At 41.8% G+C, this 14,729-nt stretch overlaps 1 protein-coding gene across 5 annotated transcripts; it reads left to right on the plus strand.

Moving 5' to 3' along the window:
• The first annotated feature begins 4,502 nt into the window (after positions 1 to 4,502).
• LOC119354165 (equilibrative nucleotide transporter 3-like) lies at positions 4,503 to 8,501 on the plus strand. Of its 5 annotated transcripts, none has more exons than XM_037620878.1 (10): positions 4,503 to 4,649; positions 5,479 to 5,539; positions 5,639 to 5,743; positions 6,122 to 6,277; positions 6,373 to 6,516; positions 6,690 to 6,795; positions 7,118 to 7,293; positions 7,380 to 7,540; positions 7,639 to 7,897; positions 8,059 to 8,501. In XM_037620878.1, exons 2-10 carry the CDS (start codon positions 5,498 to 5,500, stop codon positions 8,164 to 8,166), a joined length of 1,257 nt encoding a protein of 418 aa, XP_037476775.1. In that variant the 5' UTR covers positions 4,503 to 4,649; positions 5,479 to 5,497; the 3' UTR covers positions 8,167 to 8,501. The 5 variants fall into 5 exon arrangements, with proteins under 5 accessions (XP_037476775.1, XP_037476774.1, XP_037476773.1 ...); XM_037620877.1 differs by having other exon boundaries at positions 4,518 to 4,649; positions 5,460 to 5,539; XM_037620876.1 differs by having other exon boundaries at positions 4,561 to 4,771; positions 5,460 to 5,539.
• Positions 8,502 to 14,729: the final 6,228 nt, after the last annotated feature.

Here is a 14,729-nt window from a genome sequence, read left to right on the forward strand (position 1 = left end):
TATAAACAATCTCAAAGGACAATAAGGTAGTCCCTCCGTCCCACAATATAAGATGTTTTTGCAAGCTATGTTAGCTTGCAAAAATGTCTTATATTATGAGACAAAGGGAGTATTAAATTGGTGAAGATTTAATGAAGAGAAACTCAACATAAAAAGTTATTACTCCAGTTAAATTTCGGGGAAATCTGACGAAATAAGTTGTTACATGTACACCTCAAACCAAGTGCTTAAAAAGAAGTAACGAATGCTTGCTATATAATTGGAAGTATACACAACTACATATAGTTCTTAATCCATACTATATTGTCTTCTACAGGTGGATGAGCATGATGCTCCAGGCCTGTACCAAACGACAAAAAAAATCATGTTTGAGTAAAACAACTACTGGCTAATCTGTATTCATAGGTATAGTCCTTGTTCTGGAATGTAGAAAAGAGCCACTGTTTATTAACTTTATTTCCTAAAAAAATAATATACTATTAAATATATTCTCTTTGAGCATGCATGAGAAACAACACCCTGATCAATGATTCAGAAACATATTTCTTTGGGCATCTCAGTTCATAATAACACAAACCTGAAAAATAATAAATTCTGTAACATTCAGTGCGCTACTATGCCAGAATGGTTAAAGAACGTGCATACGGGAAAAGTAGAATATATATAGCTCTCTCTAAACCTGGCAGAACAATAATTTCGAAGGCTTGAAGGTAAAACTGAGCTTGAATTAATATATAAATTATTAAAAATCAAGAAGATGAGAGGGGAAGAGAGAAAATAATAGAACGGTGCTATGTGAATGACAAAACTGCATTTGATATATGGCCGACACACTGTGGCCAACATCAGATGTAGTTGGCCAGCACTTCTACCCCCCTCAATTTGAGTGTCCCAGCAAACGTCGTCTGCACGGCAGTTTTGAAATAATATATTATGATTTCGAAAGGTAAAAAATGCACATGTTGCAAAAGTACCCTCTTTTATTGGAACTTCAGAATATGATTTCGAAAGAAAAGGGTGTCGTTATACAGAAGTACAACTATTCTCTTTGTCTCTCAAAAGTTGTGTCAACTATTTTGGTTACCTCTGAATATTTGAAGTTTGTGCTGACTATACATTTAATCTACTGAGATGGCAAAATAATTTATTTCATGGAAGCTAACTGCATTGTAATATAAGTCAAGAAAACATGCAAATACATTGGCTATCTTCGCCTGCCTGTATGCTGGCCACGATTTGTCAGTCCGTTGCTTCATGATTTTAGCTGCCAACAACTCTTGCGTGCGTACACTAATTGTGTGCCTTTTGATCAGCTACCTTGGTATAAAAGTAACCAAGCCGGCCTAAATATGGTTCGCTGCATAATGTGCAACAGTGCCTCAAAAAGGGAAAGAAAATTATGTGCGCCGTCGCACCGCAAAGAGACCTTGTTGGAAACTGAGTTGTTTAAGAAAAGTGTGGAGAAGAAGCCAGAAAAGAATTTATGTCCATGATTAAAGGAGATACTTAGTCCAGGAAATGTACTACTGTTGTTCATGCCTCGGGCTGGGACACGTGTTGACTTTGTGCCTGCTCAGAAACCATTGCACGTTTTGTGGATATGTCATGAATGGATAACATAATTTTAAGAGCTCCAATTTCTAGGAATACCAGATTGTACTCTTTTAGGTAATGCCTGAAACTGAAATTCTTACTGTTTCCTAAGCATCCCAGCTGTGGACTATGTTAGTTTAAGAGTAGAGTAGAGTCCGATGTTGTTTACTTAATACAAGCATCCCAGTTGGCAAAGACAATCCTAAGCAGAATAGAAGTAGTCTCTAGATTAAGAAGAAAACAGCACATGTAATACAACATATAAGGCATCCCCAATGTAATGATTAAATAGGTGCAATACTGATGAAGTAGGAAAACAGGGTGATACCGTCATATTCTCAGTCTTTGATTTCAATACAAATAGGCCTGGGCAATGGCATCTAAGGTTTGAAGACATGAAGGACTACTGATGCTGGTTCGCCACCGATTCGTGTTCCAAAACTTGACAACAAATTAGACAAAACAAAACATATGAATTATGCCGACAAGGCAGCCATGTAAATTCGTGATATATGACAGATTCTTAGCTTGTTGTCATACTTTGTTGAGCAATCGAGTACATTTTGTCCCTACGAATCCTAGCTTTCCAGGAGCACAGATTTGCAGAACTTTTACTCAAAGTACCTTGCGTTATTATTCAGAATATGACCCTTGAGAAATCATATACATGGATGCTAGAGCTGGCATGATGACCAGGCAGGAAAGTAACATAAGTAGAAAAAAGTAAATGTTGCATGCATGTTTCCAACTAAGTGCACTTCCGAGATTCTAGGGCAGATAAATAACATTGAAATCGATACCACTACAGTGAGATTTCATCAGATACTACTCCCCAAATATACCGACCATGTAGATATCCGCCAAATTAAAATTGTGAGCAATCAGAAGTAGCACCAATTTTTCAGAAAAATAAACTGAAACAGGGGTAGAACTGAGGGGGGCAAATCAGTAACATTCATTATACAGCAGTGCAAACAAAGGAAAATCGGTTGAATTCATCGATCATACAGTGGTGTACCAACTACAGTAACATCAAAAACAACTACTGTGAGGAACACAGGCACCACAAGTTCACAACCAAAGCAGCAGGGCTGTTTTTGAAGGGGGGTCAAGGCATTACATACTTCTGGTGACAATCCATTGATGAGATCGCTATTGATGCCTTCCTTATAAGATTAGTCTTGTTCAGTGGTTGTGGTCGTGATAACATGAAAATACCAAAGTAAAAAAAAAACAGAAAAATACCTCCGGTCTATTGGGGCAATTGACCGAACAGTTGGCATGCAAACGGCTGTAGCAGTAGTGTTTCTCAAAGAAATAAAAACCTACTATGTAATGCAATGTAGCAAAAATGGTCGGAAGGCGTCAGTCACTACCAAATGTTTTTTTTCAGCATGGTCGTTACTAAGTGCTTGTGCAAGGTTCCTGCACAAGGTTTATGCTAGTAATGCTTGCAAGTCTTTTGTGTTATTCTATCCACCACAAGTCTAGAACAGTGACAATCACACAGAAATAGGTGTTGAACCATCCTTCGGTACAATACATATTTCATTAGATTCAGATCGGATAAGTAACAATGACAGACAACCAAATAACACTTCTAATTTAATTATGCAGACTAACCTGAAACTATTTTTTAGATGAGCTAACCTGAAAATATTAAGCAGACCTGAAACTAACCTGACAGGAAACAGATATGGGGTGGAGCTGATGGCATGGAGGTTGGGCCTGAACCTTCCTTGGAGGGAGAAGATGACCTGACGAGCTCTCCTCACTCCGCCGCAGCCACGAGCGCGGCGTGGTGTGGCCGATGTAGGAGAGGAGACGGGATGGAGGTGGGGGAGCTGATGCTTCTTCGATCCGGCGCTCGACGGGAGAGGACAAAGGAGGACGGGGCTCCGCCTGCCACGCCCATCCTCGACTCCGCCGCCCTCTCCCTCCGCGGGAACGCCGTGATCCGGGGCTTCGCCCGACAAGGGCCTCCCGTGCGGCGCTCTGGCCGCCTTCAACCAGGAAAACGGCGGCGGCGGCCAACCCTATTTCGCGAAAGAGAGAGAGACGTGGGTCGGGAGAGGGACAAATCCTCGCCGGCGTCGACCGGCGGCCGGCGCAGCACCGGATCGAGCGTCGCCGGGGTCGGTCGCCTCCTAGCGGCTGAGATCGGGGGGCGAGCGAGAGCCCGTGCTTTTTTGTGCTGGTGGACTGCGGGTTGAATATTGAAAACTACAGGAGGAATTTGGAAAACAACCTGAACGAAACGTTTTTCTCGCTTACTAAAGGACTGCGGGTTAATTTCTCAGAAACGGAAGGACTTTTCTGCAAATAGCCTAACGACGGACGACCAGAAGCAGTCGCTGGTTTATTAGTATATATAGGATAGGATATGATAGGATAGGATAGGATAGGATAGGATAGGATAGGAAAAGATATGATCGACATGCACGGATTTCAAAGTTTGATACATGGATCATGGCCGTCCATCAGGACATCTGAGGGACCGTCCGACATTGTAACATTAAGGGACCGGATTTGCCAAATCAGTTGTAGTAACATCATAATTTGAACGGGAAGAGGAGAACACAAACAGAGTTTGAAGGAGAGGGGACGGGCCGATCGTTCTCACTACGGGGCGACCGGTCGCGCCCTTTGGTTGCGTCCAATCCTATACTACTACAATAATCCCGCGAACCCGCTCCGGTGGACTTCTGGTGGGAACACGTGCCGGGCGGACAGTCTGAACGGCTACGCCGTCCGATTATCCTATCCAGCAATTTGTCGCCGTCTAAAATACTTCTCCCGGATGAACTCATGCGGCGACTGATCCCGGTGCCCGCACGTCATACACGTTGTCTTGAGGATACTCAAAGATTCCGACGAGCGAGCTGTCAACGAGAGTTAAAAGATTCCCACGTAAATCTCAACTGGCATTCGTAAATCTCAAAAGCCACTATATATACACGGCCGCACGGACCACAAGCCCACAGATCCCGCCCCGCCTCCTCCCCTCGCCTTGGCCGCCACCGCCGAGATTGTCTCGTCTGCCCCTCCTCCCTCCGGTCAGTGCTCTGCTCTCCCCTAACCCGCCTCTTCTTCTCCGAGTTCCTCGCCCCGTCCCGGTCTCCGTTCGTTTTCTCCTCGCAACCCGACGGCGACGGGGTCCAACCAACGAGGCCTGCTGGTACTGGACTTTTCTTGGATTGGGTTTCTCTTTTTTTTTTTTGGCAAGTAATCCTAGTGGTTTTGATTGGAGTTGGATGGGTTGTCATTTTCTTTCACGGGTTTCTTGGGGATCGATTCTTTCTTTTCGCCGGCAGCGAGCAATCATAACCCAAATCAATGCGCTATTACTTGCCGATTTGGTTGCTGCGTGCTGTCCGTAGTCGTTCGATCGTGCTCGCACGAGGTCGATCTACGTTGATGCTGTAATGGAGTTTACAAAGAAGTCCACCGCTGGGACAAAGATGGAACGGCTCCAATCCAGGCGGCGCTAAATCAGATTCACGGCATGAATTGGTCGCTTCCTAGGTTCCGAGGGCCGGATTCCTACTGTAAGTGACCAGGGAGTTGGTGCCTTCAAGGTTCAAACTCCAGTTTTAGATGCCTGCGGATTTAGACACTTCTATAAAGTCAGATAGCGGAACTAGTTTCTTGTTTCTTTTTTTAGAAACGAATTAGTTTCTTGTTGTGTGCAAGTGTCTAGCATCTTGCAACGAACTCTGTCGCCGAGCCAAAGTTTTGTTTGCGCTGCGCAGGCGTCTACTTCTTTATCTGAAACTCTGACGAACAAAATCTTCAGGTGTTGAAACACCAGTTTCATGCCTTTTTTAGTCCTCGTCTCTGAACCAGTTGCATACAACTCTTTGCAGTGCTGCCGTCTTTGATTAGGTAGGTGAACTCGGTTATCATGGGCCTCGAGGTAGCAGGTGGCGGGGAAGCCGCAGTTAAGGTACTTTCTTTCGTTCCCTGATGGTTCTTGCAGTACGGTTCTTAACTTTGATTTGATGATTTTGTACTGACTGCTGCTACTTTTGGTTGTGTTTGACAGGGGAAGTTCTGGGGTATAGTTGTCTGTTTTTTCTTGGGAAATGGAAGCCTATTTGCCTGGAACAGTATGCTTACCATCGAGGATTACTATGTCTCTCTGTTCCCGGTATGTGCTTGTTTGTGAAACTCAGTTGATCTTTCTTTGTTGAAATCTGTATGCAAAAATGTGCCTCGTTCCTTTTCTCTGAATGTTGCAGTAGATTGTTTAATTGATGCTCTGAATGAAACCAGTTTTCAGTAGCATAGCACTTCTTTTTATGTAAGCTAAAAGCGTCCTTCTGGATTAGCTTGGAGTGTTTGGGTAAATTAAGAATTGGTAGTTTTACTCATTTTAATGACACAGTTTATCATTTCTACCTTACACTGTCTTAACTTGTTGAACTGAGATGCCGATTTGATCCCTTCGTTTGCAGAATTTGTTGTGTTTCAAACATTCAGATTTTATTACGTACAATGACATTTGGCCTACGATATCTATCTGCAGAATTACCATCCGACAAGAGTTCTTACACTAGTATACCAGCCTTTTGCCTTTGGACTCACCTGCTTCTTTGCATACTATGAAGCAACGATGAACACGAGGAAGAGAAATCTAGCTGGTTTTGCACTTTTCTTCCTTAGCTCTTTCGCGTTAATATTGGTAAGTATATTGGGTATTGCCTTTTGCCTGGAAGGAAAAGAATAACATTGATGTGCCAGTATGGCAGCTCATGTAAATCATTTTTCTTATTGTAGCTGGACGTTGGTACTAAAGGACATGGTGGAATTCCAGCATACATTGGTGTATGCATAATCAGTGCCTTTTTTGGGACATCTGATGCTCTTGTTCAAGGTGGCTTGGTTGGCGACCTTTCTTTGATGTGCCCGGAGTTCATTCAGGTTAGTTTTTGGTCTATTACTGTACTTTTTTTTTTGAATTGTTTGGATTGCTTACCACATGTGTCACGTGGTGATCTATTACTGAACTTTGTGATGTTCGTGGTTAACTTTTTTATGTCTCAGACTGAGAATAATTTACCTTTCATGACGTAAATCATCTGTTGGAATTGCAGTCCTTCCTGTCAGGCTTGGCTGCATCAGGAGTTATAACATCAGCTTTGAGACTAATTACAAAGGCAGCTTTCGAGAACTCACAAAATGGTCTTCGAAATGGAGCTAGTACGTCGAAATCTCATCAACATATATTATTATTTTTGGATAATGGGAGACATCTCTGCCAACCTATATGAGCACACAACCCAATCTCATGAACAAATGCAGATCAGTAAAATTGTGATAAAAATTTAAGAATAGAAGAATGCTATAAATCCACTATGATCATAACAGTCATCAGTGACAACGTGAAGAAATCCATTTCAGAACTTGCTCATATATCTTTCTACTAGAATGTTTAGGTGCTTGTTACAATCTTACTTGCAGATCTCCTAAAATATTGCACCATGCATGTGCATAACCAATCCATGTATGATTTTTTGTGCAGTGCTATTCTTCTCGGTAACATGCATGTTCGAGCTAGCTTGCCTCCTCCTATATGCATTTGTCTTTCCCAAATTACCCATCGTGAAGTACTACCGCCAAAAGGCAGCCTCTGAAGGGAGCAAGACTGTTGGCAGCGACCTTGCTGCTGCAGGAATCAAAACTGATCAAGATAGGCAGGTTTGTCTCTCTGATCATACCAATGCCTACAATGAATCTTCTACGACTTTGCCATGAGAATGAAATGTTGATATACTGATTCGCAGGTTGAGGAGGATCCCCAAAAGCACGAACGTTTAAGCACCAAGGAGCTGCTGATGCAGAATATAGACTATGCTTTGGATATCTTCCTGATATACGTCTTGACTCTATCAATCTTCCCTGGATTTTTATCCGAAGATACTGGATCACATGGCCTGGGAACATGGTAATCTTTCTTGCACTTGTACCTGGCACCTACTTCTGCAGAATTTACCTGGGAGTATTGTCCAGTATCTGACATGTCATTGTTCTGATAAAATTTAGGTACGCGCTTGTGCTGATCACGATGTACAATGTGTTAGATCTGATTGGTAGGTACCTACCACTGATCAAATGCCTGAAGCTGACGAACCGGAAGGGCCTGATGGTTGCCATCTTGGCGCGCTTCCTGTTCATCCCTGCGTTCTACTTCACGGCCAAGTATGGCGACCAAGGGTACATGATCTTCCTCACGTCCTTTCTGGGACTGACCAACGGCTACCTCACCGTGTGCGTCCTCGCCGAAGCGCCAAATGGGTACAAGGCAAGTCTCCTTCCTCGCCGATGCAAACATAGTAATGCAGTGTTCAGAAAGAAAACGTTTGTTCCTTGTCGATGCAAACATCATAGTACAGTATTCAGAAGGAATAATGTTTGTCATGAGGATCTGAGCTGTATGCTGAACATTGGTTTTTGGTTGTGCAGGGGCCAGAGCAGAATGCTCTGGGGAACGTGCTCGTGGTGTGCCTCCTCGGCGGCATATTCTCCGGCGTCGTGCTCGACTGGATGTGGCTGATAGGCAAGGGCTGGTAGTCGAGCACTCTCCGCTGTTCGGTCTGCGCGATTCGTTCGGTGTCGGGCGGGAGGCGCGCTAATGCTGGCGGTCTTTCGCGCTCCATAGGTAGATAGGTGGTTGCCGAAACAAGGATGCTGCAGTACAGTGGTGTATTCCGAGTGGTTGTTTGTCTTCTTTCTCAAAAGAGATTTTAAATGTTATGGTCTGTCCATGTTTGTAAATAACTTGGCCGCGACATGCAAACATATCATTACTAGCTTCCCTTTTTTGCTTAGCCGCTTGGGCTGTCTTCCCCTGCTTACCGTATTGGACGGCATATTCTTCAGAAACAAGAAGGGAGTTTGTTCATTCAGACTTGTGGGATAGTGTTAGTTTTGCATTCATTCAGTCGTAACGTAAAGCATGGCATTGTGTTGTGGCGCCAGTGATATACGATCGGTCCCGGTATCCTTGCTGTGTTGAGAGGAAATGAGGGCACATCAGCTCGGGCATTGTATGGGAGCTTGGGACCAAGATACAGCATCGGACATGAGGTCCCTTTGCTCCTTTGTTGTTAGTGTTGGCCACATCACACGATGGTGTTGTCCTACAGAGAACCGGAAAGCACAAGGTGGTGTGGGCGTTGGCAAGTGGGCGTGGGGCCCTGCCTGCTTGTTCTTGGGATTGCATGCCAACTGGTGCCAAGTCATACCTTTCTTTTTCTACTGCCACCGTCGTGATTTATAAGTCCCCTTTATATTTTGTTGTGTCAAATTTTGACTAGAGATTTAACTAAAAAAATATTAATACATGTCACCAAAATTATTTTGTTGGATTCGTATTTGAACATAGTTTTTAATTATATTATTTTTTATGACATGCATTAACATTTTATTAATTAAATTTATGATCAAAGTTTGACACAGAATATAAATGGGACTAATAAAGGTAGTCCTCAGAGCATCTACAGCAGGGTGCCTCAAATGCCCGGGCGGCCCACCCAGTTACTGACTGTTCATGATTTTTCGACCAAGACGGGCCCCTCAAACGGGCCTCAAACGCCCGGGCTGACCGGCACCTCTCATATCCGGCCCAAAATATGGGGCGGATACGGGGGCGCCCGGGCACGCTCGCCACCGGTCTGACGCCGGGGTCCCACACGAAAACGCTCGAAAACCCAGTGGTCCGACGGATGTCGCGTCCGTCGCCGCGGTGTGAACGTCGTGTGGCGCCGCTTCGGCTCGCTGCCCGAGACCAAATTCGACTATTTAAGCTGATACGGCCATGAAACCGTTGATTGTTGATGTTACTGATGCTGAGACAGTTAAGGAGTCAAACCATGAAAAGGTTGTAAAAAATAATGCCATGCATGAGGCTCGATTTCACGAGGGAAATGATGGTCGTATGCGCCAATTATGTGGACCGAGAATCAATTCTGTAATGAACGGACCAAAGAACAATTATATGACACGTTTAATGAATTCAAAAAAGATTGGCACGTGGGTGCATGGTCCTGTACACATGACGACATATAGAGGTGTGCGATCAAAGTTCAAGCAAAGAAGTGATATAAGGAAAGTCAGGCAGACATGAGATAGCAAGAAATCAAGGTAGATTTCAAAATAAAAGGAAAAGGAAATTGCATGGGCCAGATTACAAGAAAATACTGCAGACCAAGGAGAAGCCAACGCTAGCTTCAGTAGAGCCCAATTTTCGTACGCTTCCCTTTCAACTTATGATAGTTAGAATCGTAATGAATATCTGTTAGTAGTCCTACTTTGGTTTGTTAGCTAATAACTAGCATGGTATGTCAGCCGTTTTCTTTTTCTAGTTAGGATCCTTTTATTAGTTACCATTAGCACATGACGTGAGAGACTAGGAGTGCGCCATATAAAAAGGCCGAGGCTTCGGTCATGTACGGAACAGTTTTGAGTTTTATTTCGAGTATGAGATATACAGATAAACGTCTGAGTTACGGGCGGCCATATCTTATGTATTATCTGTGATTTTTTCATCATGAAAGTTTACTAACGATAGAGGGTTGATCATCACATCAACGCCTACGTGCTGATCCAAGAGGATCATTATTTTTGTTCGTGTATTTTTGTACCCGGGTGAAAATTATTCTTGGAGGTTGCGAGGAGGGACAGGGGGACGTACTGTTAATCAAGCGTCGTCGTGAAAGATCGGGTCATCTACGCGCGCGAATTAGCATCTCGCTAGTTTGTGCCTCATCAAGTGGTATTCAGAGCTAAGGTTAGTCACGGCGATTCAATTTGCAATATCGTCTGCGGAGGCGATCATCAACATGTTGAGCAGGAACTTATTGATGGAGGAGGAATGCATTGGCGAGGTCATTCTTTTTCACAGTCGTTGCGTTGTGAACGAACGACGTGTCAATCTGACAATCGATGAGACTACTACAGTCAATATGGTGAGCATCGAGGTGGTAGAAAAATTGGGGCTGAAGATGACACCTCTTGAAAGACCATACACACTGAAGTGGTTCGAAGGTGAAATCCAAATTACGCACCAGATTTTGCTAATTTTTACTTTGGGGAAATACTGCCGTGCAGAATTTTTTTATGTTTGTCCTGTGTCCATGGTGTCATGCCATCTGCTACTTGGGAATCCATAGTGCAAACGTGTTGGGGCTGTTCGGAATTGCAAGAAAAATAGTTACTTGCTATCACGGAAGGGCCAACAAATCTGTTTTGTTCCCATGCCAACGGATGTGTTTAGGGCAGATTGGAAAAATCGTTTGCTAAAAGGAGAAGAACAACAGGAAGAAAGAAAGGAAGAAGTTGATGCACCGATAGAGGGGCTGAATCTTTTGGTGGAGAAGGTAAAAATTGACGGTGGTGCAAAGGGACAGCGGTGGAGTGTTTTTAAGACACAATGCAAGATCAAAGACCGTGCATGCAAGATGATAATTGATGGTGGCAGTTTTACCAATGCCATTAGCAAAGATCTTGTGCAAAAATTGGGTTTGTCTATGTGGCGACACCCGCAACCGCATCATGTGGAGTGGCTATACAACTCCAAAAAATTAAAGATCACACATAAGGTACGTGCGAAGTTTGCAGTTGAAGATTGTTTTGATAATGTGGATTGTGATGTTGTGCCGATGGACGCGTGTCAGTTGCTATTGGAAAAACCATGGCAGTTTGATCATGATGCAGTTCATGCAGGAAGATCCAACACATACATGTATATGCATCGCGGAAGGAAGCACGTGCTAAAACCAATGGCAGATAGTGCAATCACAACAGAGATGCAAATTCCAAAGAGGAAGGTTGTACAGAAATTAGACTCGAAACAGAGGACGATTTCGTTTAAAGGAAGGGAGGATGATACGGCCATGAAACCGTTGATTGTTGATGTTACTGATGCTGAGACAGTTAAGGAGTCAAATCATAAAAGGGTTGTGAAAATAATGCCATGCATGAGGCTCGATTTCATGAGGGAAATGATGGTCGTATGCACTAATTATGTGGATCGAGAATCAGTTCTGCAATGAACGGACCAAAAAATAATTATATGACAAGTTTATTGAATTCAAGAAAGATTGACATGTGGGTGCATGGTCCTGTACACATAACGACATATAGAGGTGTGCGATCAAGTTCAACCAAAGAAGTGATACAAGGAAAGTCAGGCAGACATGAGATAGCAAGAAATCAAGGTAGATTTCAAAATAAAAGGAAAAGGAAATTGCATGGGCCGGATTACAAGAAAATACTGCAGATCAAAGAGAAGCCAACGCTAGCTTTAGTAGAGCCCAATTTTCGTACGCCTCCGTTTCAACTTATGATAGGTAGAAACGTAATGAATATCTGTTAGTAGTCCTACTTTGGTTTGTTAGCTAATAACTAGCATGGTACATCAGCCGTTTACTTTTTCTAGTTAGGATCCTTTTATTAGTTACCACTAGCAAATATGCCCGTGCGTTACAATGAAAGACAAAAAATTATGGCTAATTAAATAAATATGACTCAATATCCTGATATATGAGCGTACTCTATTTTAACATAGTGGTTCATCATGTTGCCATTTTTCTCTCACCCTAGCCGATGATGGTCGCAGTGTGTACGTGATCACAATGCATTCGACGCGGTAAATCCCAAGGCTATGAGTTTGCCGGTGCATGCCACACTTGTCATTATGTTGCGCAAGGGAACATTTAAAACTTTAGAAACAAACCTCATTGACCACGAACTACTCCCAACGCTAAGACATATAAAGACTTTCGAAAAACTAATCGAATCCTAGACATAAAATACTTTTGAATCAGTGAACAGTTTTTTGAATCGACAAACATATTTTTTTAAAAATTTATTTTCTCAAAAAAATCACAAACATTAGTTTTGTTTACAATTTTTTAAATGTACGAACCGGTTTCAAATTCATTAACATTTTTTGACTCAAGAACCTTTTTTGAATCGATGAACTTTTAAAAAAAATTGGGGAACAAATTTTAAAAATCAAATTTTTATTTTTATTTTTGTGAACATTTTCTAAAATGTCATGGACATCTTTTTCAGATTCCTGAATATGTCTTGAATACACGATATTTTTTTTTCAAAATCATGAACATAATTTTATTTCCCGACCATTTTTTTCAATTATGAATTTTTTATAATTTTGTGAACAGTTTTGCAAAACCACCAAGATTTTTTGAATCTGCAAAAAAATTATGATTTTCTATTTTTTTGAATTCACATATATTTATGATTTCTTAAAAGTTTTTGAAAACTCACAACTTTTAAAATATTAAATCCCGAATTAATTTAAAGAAGAAAGAAAATAGAAAAAGACAAAAAAGAAAAATGAGAAGAAACAGGGGAGTAAAGCCCCGCATATGGGCCCGCCCATGAACGCATGCATGGGTGCGTGAGAAAAGAAAGATAAAAACTAAATAAATATGACTCAATATCCCGATATATGAGCGTACTCTATTTTAACACAGTGGTTGACCATGTTGCCATTTTTCTCTCACCCTAGCCGATGATGGTCGCGGTGTGTACGTGATCACAATGCATTCGACGCGGTAAATCCCAAGGCTATGAGTTTGCCGGTGCATGCCACACTTGTCATTATGTTGCGCAAGGGAACGTTTAAAACTTTAGAAACAAACCTCATTGACCACGAACTACTCCCAACGCTAAGACATATAAAGACTTTCGAAAAACTAATCGAATCCTAGACATAAAATACTTTTGAATCAGTGAACAGTTTTTTGAATCGACAAACATATTTTTTTAAAAATTTATTTTCTCAAAAAAATCACAAACATTAGTTTTGTTTACAATTTTTTAAATGTACGAACCGGTTTCAAATTCATTAACATTTTTTGACTCAAGAACCTTTTTTGAATCGATGAACTTTTAAAAAAAATTGGGGAACAAATTTTAAAAATCAAATTTTTATTTTTATTTTTGTGAACATTTTCTAAAATGTCATGGACATCTTTTTCAGATTCCTGAATATGTCTTGAATACACGATAATTGTTTTTCAAAATCATGAACATAATTTTATTTCCCGACCATTTTTTCAAATTATGATTTTTTTTATAATTTTGCGAACAGTTTTGCAAAACCACCAAGATTTTTTGAATCTGCAAAAAAATATGATTTTCTAATTTTTTTGAATTCACATATATTTATGATTTCTTAATTTTTTTTGAAAACTCACAACTTTTAGAATATTAAATCCCGAATTAATTTAAAGAAGAAAGAAAATAGAAAAAGACAAAAAAGAAAAATGAGAAGAAACAGGGGAGTAAAGCCCCGCATATGGGCTGGCCCATGAACGCATGCATGGGTGCGTGAGAAAAGAAAGATAAAAATTCTGGAACCTGGGGATCGAATCGCGGTGTCGTCGCTGAATCAAAGATAGACCAACCACCATGCTGCTCGTCTGATTGTGTCTTTTCTTTGTTGCGACCCTATAAAACAGTGGAGGAGGCGGTGATTTTTGGTCCGAAAAATTGAATCGTTTTTCACTTACGGATGGCATTGGTGGGTAATTTTTACGAACTTGAAGGGTAATTTTAATGACGGACGACCAAAAGCGATAGCCGCTTTATTAGTACTAGTAAAAATGCCCGTGCGTTGCAGCGGGAGGAAAAAAATCACACCTCTAATTCAATAAAAAAAAACTCACACCACCAATCCAAGAAGTACGGCTCAAAACCCCCACTTCTCAATTCCAAGTTCCTCGCAAAAAAAAGGACCATCACACGAGACACATGTCATTGAAAGGAAATGTTTGAAACTGAAAAATCTATTCTCCTTGAGCTGGATGTGAGGGCCGCCCTTCACAAGCTACACCATGCACCTGGTTTGACGCATCGCATTGCAACCGCAGTGAGAAACCGTTATCAACACGAGCGGGGTGTTGTCAGCTCGCGTCATTGGGATATGAATGCTCCAGCATTGACGGAGTAGAGTCCGTCTACTGCTCGCACTCAGCAACATTTACACCAGCTCTAGCTAAAAGATGAGCACACATATTTGCTACTCTGCCTCAAACGAACTCCACCTGAATATTACTCGCACAGATCTCCTTAATTTCCTGAACAGAAGGGACAACATGATA

This window comes from Triticum dicoccoides, chromosome 2A (assembly GCF_002162155.2).
Source record: "Triticum dicoccoides isolate Atlit2015 ecotype Zavitan chromosome 2A, WEW_v2.0, whole genome shotgun sequence".
Classification (NCBI taxonomy): domain Eukaryota; kingdom Viridiplantae; phylum Streptophyta; class Magnoliopsida; order Poales; family Poaceae; genus Triticum; species Triticum dicoccoides.

Coding starts and splice junctions, on each gene's coding strand:
- LOC119354165 (XM_037620878.1), top strand. CDS start 5,498: ATGGGCCTCGAGGTAGCAGGTGGCGGGGAAGCCGCAGTTAAG. Junction 5,744..6,121: donor ACTATGTCTCTCTGTTCCCG/GTATGTGCTTGT, acceptor ATCTATCTGCAG/AATTACCATCCGACAAGAGT. Junction 7,898..8,058: donor AAGCGCCAAATGGGTACAAG/GCAAGTCTCCTT, acceptor TTGGTTGTGCAG/GGGCCAGAGCAGAATGCTCT.